The following is a 19,330-nucleotide window of genomic DNA, read 5'->3' as shown; positions in this document are numbered from 1 at the left end:
AAAGAGCATCCTTACATCTAACATTATATTTATTAAAATCACTTACTTTAGAGAAACGTTCTTGATTTTTAAATATGTATAACAATAATTTAAATATATAAATTCCGGAAATTGTTAAAATATTATATTTTTTAAATGATTCACGGCAGCTCTCATTATATTTCAAACCAAAAATCAGTCTTATAAATCTTTTCTGAAATATAAATACCCTTTGTGCCTCTGATCTATTACCCCAAACAGCAACATGTGAGGTCATAGTATACACTCAGTAGATCCTTCATCCCTAAATGCGTTTTAAGGGTAAACAATGAAAAATACAGTCTAGATAGTTTGCTGCAAATCTCGTCAATTTAAGAAAGAAAATAGAGGTGTTAGTCTATTATGCATCCCAGAATATTAACTGACGATTCGCAGACAATTGAAACAGTATCCAAAACCACAGAAAAACTCTGAGCCTCCAACACATTCTTTGAGAAACTTATGCATTTATTTTTTTCCAAATTTATTATAAAGTGATTTCCCTCACACCAATCGTTAAACTTTTTTATAATAGAGCAGGCTTTGAATTCGATTTCCTCCATACTTTCTCCTGTAACTACAATAGTAGTATCGTCTGCGTACATGAACAATTTAACATCGCCAATGAATTCTGAGAGATCGTTAACATATAGTAGGAAAAGCAACGGCCCCAAAGTGCCACCCTGTGGAGTTCCAAGTTCGCAGTTATACTGACTTGAGAAATCATCACCCACTTTTACAACCAAGGATCTGTTGGTCATATATGATATAACCCAATTCCATACTCTACCTCGCATTCCTAATCTCTCTAATATATGCTTAACTCTCTTGAGATGAGCCACCTAACTCTCCACAATCTTCACAAATTTGAATCCAAGAGCAGGACAATACTGCAATCACTAATACAGAAACTAATGGCATTCCTAGTGAAACAGAGAAAGAATCTAATATTATTGTGGACTACAATCTTAGTCTACATACCACCTATATCATAACTAAGTATGGCAGTTTCAGTTCCACAAGAAATAACTATGACAGTAGATTTACTATAATTTTATAAATGAGAAATAATTTAATAAAGTTACTTTCCTTATTGCCACCATTATTGTTTTTTTACTCCTATCACTTTACGAAATCGTGTGTCTATTTTTTTGTATATGAGGCTGCATAATTTTTACTAATTCTTCGAATTTATTTTGTGACATTCTAAAATAAGTATGAAATTTTTCGGATCCCTTTTAAGCCTTGGCAGAAATGTGTAATATGTTCCTTTTTCACACCGTGAATTAGAAATATCATGCAGCTATTTTCGCTTTCTCCAATATTTCTTCTTTCTCATATCAAAGACACTTATTACGTCTTTTTTGTCAATTTGTCAAATTTCAGCCATTGTTAAAAAAACAACTTATAAAGCAGACAGTATTTAGTACTTAGTAGTGACAGTTTGTAGTGCAGTTTCGCCTAGTGCGGTCTTACATTAATACTTATGTTGATTGGCAACATTTCGAAAAAGCGACCGCAGCGCCTCATTGTAGACGCCGCAAAAAAAACTGGGAAATAAAGTTTACAGTTTCAGCTTTGTCAGTTACAAGTGATTTATCCGCCTTTTTCGTACTTAGAGTAAAGGGAAGAAATTAGTGGAAAGTTATTATGTTAGTGGGGTTCGAGAGTTACATGATGATAAAGATCAAAAAAGTTTTGATGATGTACGAGAAATACTTCCCGAGTCTCTTATACGAGCAAACATTAAAATATTTCAAAGCCCCAAGAAGAGTTACTAATTGGCAGAAAGTATAGAATTATGTCAGGTAGAATTAAACTGCGAAAAAGATGTTAAAATAAGAAAAGTCAAAAGAAAAAATTAAAAGCCAACTTCGTGATGTTTTGCTGCAAGTTCTTGAATACATAAATTTTCTTAAATATTTAATAAAAAAAAGTAGACGGATATTTGTTTTCACTCTGTCAATCAAACCGCAACTTCCTGTGAGAGATTTGTGACAATATTGCACCAGATGGGCACAACGAATAAAAACAAGAGTCCGGAATTATAGAGATTTGGCAAGTTTTTAAAACATATCAATTTCAAAGATTTATAAGCCAGAGTCCCAGATAGATAGGGAGACTTTGCCAACCTCCTGGATCTGTTTCTCGCGACGGATCCTGATTCATACAATATTACCGTACATGCACCACTAAGAACATCAGCTCACAATTTAATAACCGCAATATGTAAACGAGAAATGAAAACTCAGGATCCATGCATAAAGCGTAAAGTTTGGCTTTATAAATCAGCCAAACTAGAGACATTTAAAACAGTTTCTTTCTTCGTTTCCTTGGAATGATGTCTGTTTCAGGACCAACTCAATGATACTTCAATTTGTCCAAGTGAGCTTTCAGAGGTGATTTTGGCAGGACTGAAGGCTTATATTACGAACACCCGTGGTTTGATAAAAGTTGCACCAAAAGTTACTTAACTACAAAAATTCTGCTTATTACAAATGGCGCCAAGGCCCAAGCTCTGCAAATCGTGTCAACCTTGTTACCATTGTCCAACTTTTAACTTTAATGTAAAGGGGATTCTCGGATCCCATAGAGGTCTTCTGGCATAAATGAATGAAACCAATATTTCGTCATCTAATTTGCTGTGATTTTGTCCACTAAAGTTAAAATATTGTCCTCATTGGCGTAAAGCTCGAAGGTAAAACCCTGGTTCTCCTCCATATGTACTAGGAAACATTGGTGTTTCAAATAATTTTGCTACTGACTATTAATTAACAAGCCACAATAGTCACATTCAAAAATATATTGATCCCCGAGGTCGGATCCTCGACATTCTAAAAAGAATGGTACAAAATAACAACTAGTAAAAAAAAATTGGTAAAAACTCAAAAATAACAATTAAAAACAAATAGTATGTACAACGGACCAAAAATACGGACTGAAGTTTGAATTAACCAACTTCTATCCGTGTTTTCCTTCACGTTTCCTTTCGCGCCTCTTATTGGCTGTTAGTAATCACGTGGTCCCAACGGATCTGTAATTACGTATCAATGTGGATTCAGACTTAGGCTAAGGACTGCGTTGTCACTTGTCATCGTCGGCTAAAATCCGCGCTTAGGTAAATAGGGCCAAGCATAAGAACAATTTTGCACCAGCGTTGCCAATATGCTAGGAATTTCTCAAATTTAAAGAATTTACAAATCAGTTAATGTACAGAAAGCAAGATTGTGAAAAAAGTGTTTAAAATATCAATTAATTAGTATAAGCAGAATTAGTATCATTCTTAGAGCAATTTATTTAAAACTTCTAAAAAGTTTTTTTTATTTGAATCAAAATCTATCAAAAACACAAATTTACAACTTTAATAACTAGTAACACAAATACATTACGGGAAAATACACATAGTCCTCCTATAAAATATTTTTGCAATATTCCAGAATCAGTTTTTAAATTAATTTAATATAAAATAATTATTATGAAAAATTAATACATATCTATAGAATAATTCTTGCAGCTTGTTTGGATTGTGTTCATTGATTGAATTCAATTATAAATGGTTTAATTTTACAATTCTAGTGACAGACAAGAGCCCAGAATACCGAAAATAAAACAATTTTAAAAATAAATAATTTTGAGAATAAAATTTAATAAATGCATTTTACATAACAATTTTTATACCAGATATTAAAAAGGAGATATTAAATAAAATTTAGGTTTCGCTATGCACAAAGAGGTAACAATTTTTTTTTAAATTTTAATAGAATATTTATCTTGTGAAACTTGATTAACTGTCTTATGATTAACTAAAAACTCTGTTAAAAAAATTATCCAGTCTTCTCTTATCTTATTTTTGTAAATTTAAGGACATAATAGTTGTAAATAGTACTCACAAATTAATAATCTATTTCAAGAGATAACTGCAACATTTTCAGCTTTTTATATTTTGAGTCTAAGCGAGTCCATTTTGATGCGAAATAAATGCACTTGTTGTTCGTTCCCAACTTCTTATCTCGTGTATTAACAACTTGTTATACAACAATTTGAGCGATGTATTATTAACTGAATAATGCGCACGCTGTAGACATCTTTGAGAGCTCAAATGTATAAACGCTGTACAAGTAATATAGGGATATTGTAATTGAAGTTTATTTGTTAAATTGCTTGCTCTTTCAGCCATTTTTCCACTTATTTTGTTCTTAACGTCTTATTCTTTCTTTTTACTACGACTTACATATCAGTAGCCATAAAATATAAATCTCCTTACACCACCTATATTCATTTTTTTTCAAATTCAAAACATGCTTTATTATCATAAATGCATGGTATTTGTTGATAAAGCTACTTATAATATAAAACATGAACATAAATCAACATATTACTAACACATAATTTAATTTTATATTCAGGACGAAATAAGATAAAATTTTATGAGAGTAACTTCACAAAAATAATATAAAATATAACATGACAAAAAATCTAATCTTTATTAAAAACGAATTATATCATATTGGCGTATCTCCAATTATCTTCAAAAAGAACTCTGTTAGGCTGTAAAAATATTTGCTTTTAAGCAGTTCCGTTAAGGACTTTTTAAAGCGAGGAGGACTTTTAGAGGCTTTGATGTAATTTGGAAGACGGTTAAAAAATTGTATGCTCAAGTATATAAGGGAATTCCATGTTAGTTCACTTTTCGGGATGGGCATTGGAACATTGTATTTTTGTGCGGTATTGTAATATTTTGAGAAGCCATTATTTATAAGATACGACCTTTAAATAGAGGTCTACATGAGTCCTGTGGAGATTGACACATATCTAATGGCTCTTTTTTGCAAAACAAATAAATAGTGGAAAAGCCCTTGACTACAGCAACCCCAAAATGCTATTCCGTACCGTAGGTGACTTTCAATCAAAGAAAAGTAGATCGATTTTGCAGATTCCAATCCCACTTCATTTGAAATCACTCTAAAAGCATAACATCCTCTAGCCAGTTTCTTGCCTCAATGTGGATATATGGTCACAAAACTTTATCATCAATAACAATTCCAAGAAATCTGTTAAAATTATTCACTTTAAATTCTTTGTTGTGAATCATTAACTGGTCTGAACATACAAACTTAAAACTTAACAAATTAGTCTTATCTATATTTAAAGACGGATTAGCATCACACCACTGTTTAACCATTAATAAATCTTCAGAACTTGTTCTTGTTAATGTGCTTTAATTATTATCTGCCCTTAAGATGATGGTGTCATCTGCAAAAATAGTGAAGAATCCTGTTATCTGGTGAGACGCCATTTCTGCCAGTCTGGTCAGACGTCATTTATATACAATAGAAATAAAATAGGACCGATAATAAAAGGTTTTCAAAAATACAACCTCATTTTCTCTTTACTTTCGTAACTGACTGATGTTTCGTCTCTGATTGGAGACTTTTTCAGATGGCTATTAAGAAAATACAAATGACAAAATTAAAACTTTTAAAAAATACGTAAATTGTTGTATCTGAAGAAGTCTCAAATCAGAGACGAAAACGCCATGCTATCACGAATAAAATAAGTAAAGGGAAAATGGGGCTGTAGTTTTGGAAATCTTTTATTTATAAAAACGATACCCTCGGCCTGCAACCTTGCACTGATAAGTAAATCTAAATCGTTTATTTAAAAAGCTTCAATTCGGATTTGCTCGCGCGTACAAGCGCGTTTCCGTTTTACCTCACTGTATATGGACCATTTATAATTTTCTGTTGCATGTCATGCATTAGAGTGAGTATTTCAACACCTAAGAACCTCTATACACTCTGAGTGGAGCAAAATAGTATGATATCTAAATGTTTTATAGTCAATTTTTTTATTTTAACTTTTTTAACTAAGGCATTTTATTAGGATCGTTAAATAAATATACAGGGTGATTCAAAACTGAGTGCAAAAATTTCAAGGGCGTATTTACCAGCCAAAAATAAGAACTTTATTTTCATATAAACGTATATCCTAACTTGCTTCGTTTTCTAGATAATAATTTTTTAATAAAATCGGTTTTTTATCAATTATTCAAATTAAATCCTTTCAGCCGATTTAAATAAAATTTGGTAGGCTTATTTCTTGTCATAAAGGCTTTCCTTTGGTGGGAATAAAATAAATTTATTAATTCCAGTGGCGTTTCAAGGGGCTACCTACTTGATACTTATAAGTAAAATTATGGTACGCCACCACTTTTTTGACAATTTAATTTTTCTTTTTTAGATTAAGAGGTCAATAATTTCTTGCCTTACTCGTATCTAGCTTTGTTTCCAGGAAAAAAATCAAAATTTGTGCCTGGCCCTATTAAGACAAATAATAAATTAGCATCGATTATTGAGATTCATTTAATTTCTTTTCAAAATTTAACTTAGCCTAAGTACGAGCTCTAATAACTATGTTGGAACAAGCAGTTATTTTGAAATAAAATGCCCATTTAGCAAAAATATTTTATTAAATTTTTTTTTAATCATAAATATGAAATGAACAAGCTTTTTTATAATGTTTAATATAATGTTTTTATAATTTATTTATATATTTTAAGTTATTTAGTATTTAATTACTTAGTAAATAATTGAAAAATTCTGACAACTAAATATTGGAACAAGTGAGTTTTAAAAAAGGAAAATACAAATTAGTAAGGCGTAACGTCGCCCTTAGCTTGACTAACAGCCTGAACTCTATGAGGCATTGTACCAACTAGACCTTCACAAAATTCAGGGGTGAAACTATCCCATATTTCCTGTAGTTTAGCACGTAGTTATGGCAAACTACGCTGCGGACTATTTCTTCGGCGTTGCTTCATTTTGTGCCAAAGTGTTTCGATTGGATTGAGATCCGGGCTGCTAGAGGGGTGTGAGAAAACTTTAATATTATATTCCCCCATCCATTTTTTGGTAGATTTAGTAGTATGACATGAGGCACCGTCCTGTTGAAAGATAAAATCTCCAGATGGATATAAATTTGCTACACTTGGTAAAAACGAATGTTCGAGAATGTCTTGCTATTTTTCTGCATTTACTATGCCATCAATAAAGTGTAACGTTCCCAACCCTTTAGCTGACATACAACCCCACACCATGATGCCCTGTGGAAACTTTACAGTCCTTTTAAAACAATCCTTATGTAATGCTTCTATTTTGTCCCGAATCACACGCTTTCGATTATCTCCGACACAGACATCAAAGTTGCTTTCGTCGCTATAAATAACTTTGCTCCAATTTTCTTTGGTCCACGAGAGTTTTGATTTGGCCCAAATGTAACGATTCCTTTTTTGAGTCTCCGTTAATAATGGGTTTTCTTTAAAACTGGAAAAATTTGAGCAAAAGCAACCCATGTTCCAACATTTAGTTGTCAAAATTTTTTGATTATCAAACAATTAAATAAATATTATTTAACATCAAAATTTTATTAAACCTAAAAAATAATTCTCTAAAACATAAAGAATGTTATTAATTTATTATTTATAAATAAAAAATAATAAATTAAAAGAATTACGGTAAACTGGAATTTTATTGGTAAAATGACTACTTGTTCCAATATATAGTTGTTAGGGCTCGTAACAGATACATACAAAAGCAGATTTGCATAACAAAAAAAAATGTTTTTTTTTATTAAAAAACTTTTACACTCTGTATCTAGAACACTTTTCATTTGAAAAACTCATCTTCTATGGAAAAATCTTCTTATTTTTCGCTGGTAAATACGCCCTTGAAATCTTTGCACTCAATTTTGAATCACCCTGTATAATATTCAGTAAGCCATATTCACATATCGAGGGTCAAAACGCAGGACCTCGTAACTTTTTTGTCTAAATTAGTTTTGTCTAAATTAAACTACCATTATGCGTAGAATAGATGGTGGCATTTGTTGACCAAGTTAGATATTAATCAGTTTTTAATTTTAGCGGCAAATCGCAAAAATCATAACCTCGTATTTACATTCACGTCAGGTTTAAAAGCATTACCTCGTATTTGTCAGTTAACCCCTGTTAGCGACCGTTACTGTTGTTTGGGGAAGTGCTTTGGGTTTTTGGCCGGTCAGATGTTTAAAATAGCTAAAATTTTATATCACTTTGAAAATAGTTGTTTTAAAGTTGTTGTTAGTAGTTTGTGTTTAATTTATTTTATAATAAATATAATTTTTCTTTACCTAAACCACATTTTTTTTCCAGGTAACACTTCCGAGGTCCTGCATTTTTAAAAATTTTAATTGTATTACCGCTTACGAGATGCTGTTTAAGACTACTAATACAATTATAATGTCTAGACGAGCAAGAAAAATGGTGGCAATGGCTAAAAATTTAAACTGAAATAAATTAAATACAGTAACTAAATGCCTAGGACAAGAAAATGACCTGAACTTGTCAAATATAAGTGATTTTAACAATGAGTCTTTACTCGAGCTTGAGTTGGACCAAATTCTAAGCCCTGAGGATATTTCTGAACTAATCAATAATGTGGAGGTCGTATTCGAAAGCTATTCAGAGCCAGGAATTCTCAGCACCTCTCCCGATCAAATGGCAACTATGGAAATCAAAGAAGCTACGATATCAGATCCCATCCTTAAAACAAACTCTATGGAAGCTAGTTTGGGTGAAAGCGTTACAAATTCATTTACGGATGACGTACCCGAAGAAAACACATTGTCTGATCCTGATTACAATGCCACTATGGAGCCCGATGACCCCGACTCATCTGAAGAAAGTATGGTCGAAGAGAATTCAAATGAAGGACCGCAAGGGCACCTTTCAGAAGAGGATAGCGATTTAGAAGAACAACCTGTAGGTGAACATGAAAATAGAAAGCGAAAAGGATACAATAAAAGGGCTATTAATAAAAAACTAAGGCTGATAGGCAAAAGCTACATGGGATTCACAAAGCCCAAAAATCAAAAAAATACGTTTCAAAACAAAAATCGCCAGGAAAGGAAGATAAAAGAAAGGTGTAAGTGTTTAAACAAAGAAAAAGTGAAGGATGCTACAAAAAAATGTTTTGTTATTTCAAACGAGGATCGAGAGAAGTTATTCAAGAAGTTCTGGGAAGATATGACTTGGGAGCAGCGAAAAGTGTTGGAAATACTGTCAAAGTATGCGATAAAAAGAGGCCGTCGAAATAAATCGATTCATCTCGTAGATCCCAAACACTAAATTATTCTTTTAATATCGGTAATCAATCCATTACTGTTTGTAAGAAAATCTGCTTGAATATCCTTAATCTCGGAGAATGGACCGTACGACCCTGGGCGATAAATTCTGAAAATGGCATGGCTAGTAGCAACCAAACCGATATAAGCAGGAGAGAAAAACGACAAGATATTTTTAAAAATGACAGAAACTTTCTTACCGAGTTTCTTCAAAATTTACACAAGCTTCCTTCACATTACTGTCGAAAAGATACCAACAGAATGTACTTTGAACAGTCTTTTCAGTCATGCTCCGATTTATACCATGTCTACATGGGGCAATGCCAAGAAAAGGAGCAAAATCCAATGTCAATTATTACAATGATTTAACTCGCCTTGGCGAAATGAAAATCTCAATATTCCAACCTAGAAAGGACCAATGTGATGTCTGTTTTAAGTATAAGAACGAAAATATAGAAGCGGAAGGAACACATTGAGAAAAAAAATTCAGCAGGATGTGAAAAGGAAATAGATAAGGAGAAGGCGATAAATGGTGGGTTTCACATGATCACCATGGATGTGCAAGCTGTGAAGCTATCTCCGCAAATACCAGCTAGCACGTTGTACTATAAACAGAAATTGTGTTGCCATAACTTCACGATTTATAATTTAGTCAACAACCAAGCCGTTTGTTATTGGTTTAACGAAACTATTGCCGATGGGCAAGCATCTGTTCATGCTTCCTTTTTAGTAGACTAGAAGAGCAACTTTTAACCCAAGAGGCCAAAAGACCTATCATTATTTATTCTGATGGCTGTACGGCGCAAAATAGGAATAGTGTGCTCGCTAATGCTGTTCTTTATTTATCAGAGAAGCATGATGTTTCAGTTACGCAAAAGTTTTTGGAAAAGGGTCACACTCAGATGGAGTGTGACTCTGTCAATAGTGCTATTGAAACCTGCTTAAAAAAGAAAGAAATCTATTTACCAAGAGATTATTTAAAAATCACTAAGCAAGCACGTATTAAAAATCCCTATTTGGTAAAGAATATGGGCTACGAGTTTCTCAAAAACTACGGCCATAAAGATTTTTTAAAGTATGCCTCGATTCGGCCTTTAAGAATGAATAAAGATAGGGCTATTGTGACCAATATTAGAGCGTTACAATATTGTAATGGACAAATTTAATTTCATTTAAGTTAAAATTTTCTGACGAAACTTTCACCCCCTTCCCCTAAGACCAAAAAATGTTGACTTTAACAATGTAATATTTCCGCCTCTTTACAAATCGCCTCTTCCAATTACGAAAAAAAAGTATGATAATTTACAGAGCATTAAGGCTACAATACCTAAAGATTGTTGGAGTTTTTATGACCAGTTGCCTTACAAGTAAAAATATTTTGCCAGGAAAAGTTTTGTCAGCTTTTATTTTTAATTTTTTTAATTTAATTTTATTTGTATTAGGTTGCTACATAAAAAATACTTTTATAAAAAGATGTTGTTTTTAAATTTAGAAAAAGACCAGATCACAAACTTTTTGAAGTACCTGATAATGTGATGATATTATTAGAATTTGAAGGTATTTAATTATGTTAGGAAATAGGTTTAGGGTATTAGTACACACATTTTTATAATGTTTAATACTCCTTTGCAGAAAATATTGAATATTCTCTTATTTTATTTTCTGTAATAAATACACAAAATTTATGTGGTTTTTTCCGTAGTTTTTTAAGAATGCAATTCCTCGTATCTGTATTATTTAGACACAGTACCTCGTAAATGTAGTTTATTTTATAAAAAAAAGAAAATTATAATTTTTTTCTAGACTGATGTCATTATGTTCCTGCAAAATTAATAAATGTATGAAAAAAATCATTACTTTAGTTTATTACAAAAATTAAACAGTTTTTATTTTTTTTCTTTTTGTAGTAAACACAAGTACAAGCGGAAAGTCCTATGTCACTCTTGGAGTGGTGCTTGCGCGAAGATATTTGTGGGCATTTATCTTGAATCGCTGTAGGTTGTATGCGTCGGGAAATATGTGAGATGGAAGCCCGTTCCACAAAGAAGATATTCTCCAGATGAATGAGTCCCGATACAGCGACGTCCTTGGGGTAGGCAGGTGGACTCGATGTTGATGAGCCGCAACTGCTAGACGCGTCCTTCTTGCCGGAACAGCCCTGGGTGGAATCAGGCCTGCCAGCTCAGAGGAGCACTTACCATGATAATAACGGTAGAATAAACAGAGATCAGCCACCTTTCTCCTGTGCTCCAGACTATCCAAACTCTTTGTCAGTTCTGGTTTGTCGATAAGACGAATCTTCTGTATAGAATCCAGCAGGTTTAAACTATGCTTGGGTGCAGAGCTCCAGACATGCGAGCAATACTCGAGGGAAGGGCGTATTTGAGCCTAGTAAAGAGTCAGCAGCTGTTCTGGTGTATACAGTTTTTTCGTTTCGAAAAGCACTCCGAGTTTTTTGGAAGCCGCCCTGGCGAACTCGGCAACGTGGTCATGCCAGGACAGACTGTTGGTGACCTCGACTCCTAGAAGATGTAAAGATGATTTCATTGGCAATGTTTTCCCTGCCATAACCAGCTCCGGGCCACCAAGGTTAGTCTTCATCGTAAATATTGTAGCCTGCGTTTTTTTTAGCGTTAAAATTGACCAGATTATTACCGCCCCACTCCAAGATTGCTCTAATATCGTTGCTAGTTGAAGCTACTTGTTGCTGCCTAAGATTCTGAGAACTTGCGGCTGTCGTTGGTTTGGCGGACTTAAATGTGGAAATAAGTGTGCTATCGTCCGCAAAGCTGTAGATTGGATTGACAGTGGTTTCTAGCAAATCGTTGATATATATCAAGAAAAGGGTAGGAGATAGAATGCACCCTTGAGGGACTCCAGCGTTAATGTTAAATTTGTCGGAGAGGTATCCATCGACGGCTACTTGGATTGTTCGTTGTTCAAGAAAACTTTTGATCCAATTCAATAATGAGTTTTGTATGCCGATTGAGGAGAGCTTGGTTAGTAGTCCCTCATGCCATACTCTGTCAAATGCCTTGGAAATGTCAAGAGCGACTGAGCGAGACTCGCCGTGCTTCTCCATGGCCTCCGTCCACAAGTGTGTGACGTAAGCCAGAAGATCGCCGGTGGATATAAGCTTTCGGAAGTCGTATTAATGATCGCTGATTAGTCCAGATGATTCCAGATATCTTAACAGTTGTTGGTTGACTGCTTTCTCCATAATCTTCGATATTACTGAAACTAGTGCAATCGGGCGGTAATTGGAGGGCACCGTCTTACCCTTTTTGGGTACAGCTTGCACTCGAGCAGTTTTCCAGCTTGTTGGAAATTGGCCCTGCTTATACGATACCGTGAACAGTCTACATAAGGGAGGAGTCAATTCGTCTGCACAACGTTTTAGTATCAGGGCTGGAATTCCATCGGGTCCAGGAGCTTTGTTGGTGTCTACGCTTTTAAGAAATTTATTTATAATTCGTTGGGGAAACGGAATTTCTCCCATCGATGAATTCACCCTTGGCAAATATGGCGGTGTTTTGCCTTGCGAGTGCAGAGTAGAATTGGACGCGAAGAGTTTACCCAGTAAGTTGGCTTTTTCCCTTGCTGTTACCGCGATAGAACCATCATCTGCTGTTAGGGGTGGCAAGGCTGACTTAGCAAATCCTTGACTAACGGTTTCTACTTTACTACTTTTCTAACTTTCTATACCGACCAGAAAGATCTTGTTCCATTTGGGCAGTTTAGCAGTTTGTTTTTGATCCTGTTGTTGTGGCTCTCTTTGCATTCATCAATAATTCGCTTGCAGCTATTTCTGGAGGCTAAAAAGTTCCTCCGATTTTCGATGGAAGGATGTTGACGCCATTTGCGATATGCTGCGTTTTTAGTGTTTACTGCCCTTTTGCATTTCAGGTTGAACCATTGCTTGTTGTTTGATCCGCATTTAGTAGAAAAAGGGATATAAGCTTCCATTCCTACCAAGATCGTCTCTGTAATTTGGTTTGCACATTCTGAGATGTTATTGGTTCTAAAGCAGACTTCTTTCCAAGGGAATGAGCGATAAAATTCCCGAAGATGGTTCCACTCCGCTGATTTATAGTGCCATACCTTCCGCGGCATCGGAGGATCCTGCGTTTTAACCTCCAACTGGCAAGAGACTGTTATCAATTTGTGGTCCGATGTTCCTAGGGGGGCATGTACTGATACAGTGTACGAGTCAGGGTCTGAAGCCAAGACCAGATCTAGAAGACTCGCGAACTCGCCGTCTCGATCGGGGATTCTGGTAGGTTCCTCCACAAGCTGCGTAAGCCCGCATATGGTGGCAAATAGCTCAGCTTCTCGTCCTTCATCGTCGTTCTTGTCGCAGAAGCGCAGCCAGTTGATATTGTGAACGTTAAAATCACCCATGACGATGATTTCTGCGCTTGGGTAGTCAATTTGCAGATGGTTAATGCAATCAACCAGGTTCAAAAACAGCCGTCTATATTGGGTGTCGCTTGGTGGTCTGTAGATACAGCAGATTAATTTCGTGGCACCATTGGCTATTATTTTGAACCACATGACGTCGAAGTCCGCAGGTTCAAGCGTTTTCTCCTGCTGGCAACTCAAATCGTTCTTGACAAATACTGCCAATCCAAAGTTCAGTCGAAATTGGGTGTGTAGATCGTATCCAGGATAAATGAGGTGAACATTTGTTGTTGAAGGTTTCACCTTTGTTTCTGCCAATGCCAGAATGTGAGGCTTATTTGATTGCAGGTGTTGGTGTACTGCATTAATGTGTTTAGGCCTCTGATTTTTGCTCTCGTGAAAAATTTCCAAAATGTTACTTACAAGGTCCTGCTTTTTGACCCTCGATATAAGGAAAGCGGCTCGAATCCTCGAATGAACCGGCAACGCTGTTGAAACCTAGTTTGCTTGATTATTGAAGCCATTGAAGCCTTGAATGACAGTTTTCATTCGGGTTTGGAAACATTTTATGATTTATGTCATATTTAGATTTTTCAATTGTAGTTCTGTAAAATCTAGATATAATTTTATGAACTTTTTTGCATTGTGCCGTGTTACATTTGCGATTGGACACAGTCTACACTGAATATTGTGTTATTTTCGGTTTTACAACCTAATAAAAACTTCAGTCATTCAAAATCAGCATTCTTATGTCCCAATAACTAGTGAAACTTTTTGTCCACAGTCCCAATTCAGTGCCTTGTATAACTGAATAAAAAACCAATTGATTCAGAAAGAAGAGTTTGTGATGAGTTATAATGTAAACAAGAACCCTTGGGGTAGTAAACCAGGTGGTGGAGGAGCAGGAGGAACCCAAATACCAAGCTTAAATCATGCTGGAATGGTTCCATTTCAGCAACAGCCTCCAGTTTTTCAGAACATGGGTATGAATCCCCAAAACTTAGGCATAAATTTGCAGCAGATGGCCACTAACCAAATGAACTTAGCCACAAATCCTATTTTTCAACAGCAACTTCAAGCTGTTAGCTACTCAGGCAACAGAGGATTAAACCCTACTGCATTTCAAGGGAATGTGCCGAGTAATCCTGGAGGTAGGTAGAGTGTTAGACATTTTCATTTATGTTGTTTACAAATGTTTATTATCACATTTGTTTTTTGGGACATGCTTAATGGTACAAAGTGCTTTTATAAAATACAATAAGTCAATATAAAAAAACAATCAATTCAATGCAGTAGTACTAGAAACTTCCGAATGTTCTAAAACTGTAATAGCGAAATCCACTGCATTGCCAATGGTTTTTGGATTTAGCCTTGAGGGGCAAATTCAATGATTGGCTGTTGTTAGTTGAGGTTATGTTTTACACTACCTTCCTGTAAAATTTAGTTTTGCTTATAAAACATTTTAAGTACTCATCAGAGATACTCTTCTAGAACACAACATTTATTCAGTTGATGAGTTTATAACCATGCCGAGATGAATGACAAATGTGCTCAGATCTTGACAGATTTTTTGTTAAATTTTACTTTGTTCAGCAACAGTATTTATGTTCTTGTTAAGATGTCATAATTTTATACTTGTTTATATTTTGGCCTATATTTATATGTTTTTGTTTGTATTTGATTTTAAATTTGTGTAATGACTTGTTGTATTGTGATTTTTAAATTTTCGAAATTATCCTGCATAGGTCGCTATTTAGTCACGCAAAAGAACTCATCTCTGTAGACCAGCATGGATTTTTTTTTGATCTTGTGTTACTAACTTATCCTATCTGTCTAGCCATATCTGTAAATCACTTAATGTTAATACTCAAGTCGATGTTATTTATACCGACTTCCATAAAGCCTTTGATTGGATAGATCACTATATTTTGCTGCATAAATTAACTCGGTATGGTTTTTCAGGGAGATTATTTAATTTATTTCATTCCTACTTGATTGGTAGATCTCAATATGTTGAATCTGAGGGCTTTAAAACGAAACTTTTTAACGTAACATCGGGTGTGCCACAGGGCTTGAACCTAGGTCCCCTCCTGTTTAGTTTTTTTATAAATGACTTGATTGAGTCGCTCACTTCTCATAGGCTGGATTTTGCTGACGATTTGAAGCTATATTTGAATGTATATGGTTTGGAGGACTGTGTTTTTCTTCAGAACTGCCTAAATACATTGGAGGTATGGTGCGCTGTTAACAGGTTAGGCTTGAATGCGGCCAAATGTAGTGTGGTCAGTTACTCTAGATCAAAAACACCCTTAAATTTTGATTACTTTATTAATGATACTATTTTGAGTAGATTAGAGCAAATTACTGATCTTGGTATTACCTTTGACTCTGAATTTACATTCATTCCACACTTTAACAACATAGTCAAGTCAGCCCTGAGAAGGCTTGGGTTCATAATCAGAAGTTCATCTCAGAGTTTTACTTTGGAATCAACATTAAGACTGCTTTTCTGTTGCTTTGTGAGATCAAAACTGCAGTTTGGCTGCATTATATGGAACCCGCTCTATCAGAATCATGTTGGTCTCCTTGAATCTGTTCAGCATAGATTTTCTAAGTTTTTGGCCTTCAGACAGGATGGCATATATCCAGTTAGAGGATTTGAAAGAAAGAAAGAAAATGTGCTATATTACGTAAGAATAATCTTGTGTACAAGCATCCTACAAGCTAAAAAAACAAAACACAAATACAATTTCAAAAATTGACAAAACAATGAACAAAATTAAACACAAGAAGACAAAACTTTTTGAACATACTTAAATTAAAGATAACTAAATAAAACAATCAATTACTAAATAAAGGTAAACTTGTTGACAAAACTAGAGGAGAAAAAAGGAAAAAAAAAGAAAACTTTCCAACATGTCCAAGGTTAAAACCTATCATTAAAAAAGTCATCCAGGTTATAATATGCCTTAGCCAATAAAAGCGACTTTAACTCTCCTTTAAATTTTTTAACATCCGATATATGTCTAACACACAGAGGAACATGATTGTAAATTTTTTTACTTATGTAAATTAATGAGTTTTTGGTAAGGGAAGACATAGGAATAGGTAGGGGAACATCATTTACACGACGACTCAAATGGCCAGTGTCAGAGGGTAGTTTGGGAATTTAAATTAAAATTAATTTTTTTGATCATCGGCAACTATTGGAACTCTTCAATCTACATCTATTACATCTCAGAAGAATGATCTTCTCTGTAAAATTCCTGCATGAGTTACTGAATGGATTAATTCATAGTCCTGTACTTCTTTCTGGTGTACGTTTCATGGTGCCTAGGCTAAATGCTAGACATCCTTTAACATTCTTTCTGCCAATGCCTCATACTAACATTCTGTTGAAATCTCCACTATATACAATATGCGCTATATTTAATCGGATCTGTCACATGTGCGATATAAATTTCTCTCCGGTTCACAACTTAAAAAGCACAACCATAAACAGGAGGGTGCAAGAGGGGGTAAAGGTCTAGTTTAACAACTTTCCTGAGAATCTCACCTAGAATTATTGGAAAAGGCTTAAAATCTGTGTAATTTTAACATAACCCATCCTAATCCAACACAACCCAATCCAACCCATTTGAACTAAAAAAGCATTAAAAGGAAATTGAATTTTTGAGAATTTATATTACTATAAAAAATGTACTTATTATCTTAAAATGACATAAGACATTTTAAGACTCTGAACATTTATTACTATAAAAAATATATTATTATTTGTTTTTTTTAGTAGTTTGCCTAATAAAGTTAAGTTTTTGTAGTCATGATTTGTAAAAGGGAAAACAGGATAGAAGAAAAAGAGATATAATAATGAATCTGTACAGATTAATAAATATTATGTGATGACAACTTCACAATATATTTAGAGTGTTAATTTGTAGTGCCATTGACATTACCATATTTCAGTTTATGCTTCAGTATCAGTAAACCATATTATTATCATTTAAGCATGTGGCTGTAAGCTGATGTGAGCTTGGTGCTGTAACTGAGGTATTTTTATTGCTGTCAACAGCTAATTGAAGGAAATATTTTAGTTTATTCATTTAAATCTTTATGACTACTAATAAGTCTATTTTGGATAAAGTTAAAAAAATAAAAAGTCAAAAGAAGTATATTTAAAATCTTTATAGGTTGGCAATGTCATACAGCCACTAGAATATTAGTAAATCTGAAATAAATGTAAATTAAACAACATCAGTCTATTAATAATAATGTTTATATTTATTCGGAAGCACTCATGAGCAAAGTCCACAATAATTACAAAACTTTCATTTTACAGATTTCAATCAATTATCTAGCATAAAGACAATTTATAATGAAACAACTGCCCCAAGCAAGGAGACATCAACTCAGAAAACCAATTTAAGATTAAATACTCTGGATTGTTGATGTTTTGAGTAGAGGCAAAGATAGGTTGTAGCAGAGAAAAGTGAGAAAGCAGAATTGTACCTTAGTAAAAGGCGAAAGATTTATTCGCTTTGAAGAGAGTCCAGGGTGTACCTTAATAATATTAATAATTAGGGACAAGTCATGAAATGAAATTACCCTACCAAAAAACAACCCTTTGAAAAATTCTTGTATAGGTTTTAAGCTTAGAACATTGAAAGGCTAGAAGTAGCAATGCCGTGGAACTATGGGCAGGTTTGTTTGCTTGCAACATCTCTGATGCAATGATGCCAAATGCTTATAGAGAAATGGCAATAATTACTTTATAATATCATAAAAATATTTAGTTGTTTCCGAAGGCTCAAACCAATACTACTGCTCCCTATATTTTTTGTTTAATAAAATATCAAGTATTTTTTTAAAATAATTTTGATAGGATACTCTATATCGAAGTCAATATATGTACGTTAAATAAATGAAAATAAAATACGAAGAAACGAGAAAACGGTATTGGCATCGCTCGATCGCATTGGTGATGCTACGGATACGAGCACTCTCTACCAGTGACGTCGTCAACAAATATTTACCTGCTAAATTTTAATTAATTATTATAGAGTTTGAGTATAAGTAATATTACCATTTATGAGCTATTTTTGTGTTTTTTTAACGGACTTCGTTAGAGGAAGGTCCTAATAAAAGGCAGCATTTTTGTCAAAGCATTTTTATGGAAATTAAATATTTTATTAATATAATATTATAGATTTCTTAATAAATCATGTTTTAAGACACAAATTTTTAACATTTCGCAAAATTTTATTGGTATTGTTATATTGGACAAAACTCAGTTTTACATCACTTATTTTATATCACATAATATTCTATTCTATTCTATTTTTACATACTTCTTTCTTGAAACATGGTGCCTCAAAAAAGTATGGCGATATAAGCAGCATTTTGAATGGACTGAAATTCTTTTTATTTCATTTTTGGGACCATTTTAGGCTACTTAGTATATGCGCTAAATATGGCCACTGTACTAATTTTTTTTACAAAAAAAATTAAAAATTCAGTTCATCATTTAATTTCAATTTGACATCAGAAATGTTAATTTATATTATATTAGTTTAAATTTGCATACTAGAAGAATGGAGGATTACTTTGACTTAAATGGTTTCTTTCTGTGGTATACAGGGTATTCACAGTTATCATTCAAATATTACGAATTTCAAAGCTTCTTTTCTCGCTTTTTTCACACACCAACACCCTCTATATTTTTTATGCATTTAATGAAGAATTAATAAATAAACGT

At 33.8% G+C, this 19,330-nt stretch overlaps 1 protein-coding gene across 1 annotated transcript in view; it reads left to right on the top strand.

The window, feature by feature from the left end:
- Nucleotides 1–14,111: 14,111 nt before the first annotated feature.
- Nucleotides 14,112–19,330, top strand: part of LOC126743400 (cell division cycle and apoptosis regulator protein 1-like) — a 58,672-nt gene continuing 53,453 nt past the window's right edge. Inside the window, exon 1 of the mRNA XM_050450475.1 lies at nucleotides 14,112–14,729. Coding sequence (XP_050306432.1) covers nucleotides 14,426–14,729 — 304 coding nt within the window. The 5' untranslated portion in view covers nucleotides 14,112–14,425. The remainder of the gene's footprint in view (nucleotides 14,730–19,330) is intronic.

The sequence above is a fragment of the Anthonomus grandis genome, chromosome 12 (assembly GCF_022605725.1).
Source record: "Anthonomus grandis grandis chromosome 12, icAntGran1.3, whole genome shotgun sequence".
NCBI classification, from domain to species: Eukaryota; Metazoa; Arthropoda; class Insecta; order Coleoptera; family Curculionidae; genus Anthonomus; species Anthonomus grandis.
This window is presented reverse-complemented; position numbering and strand designations above follow the sequence as displayed.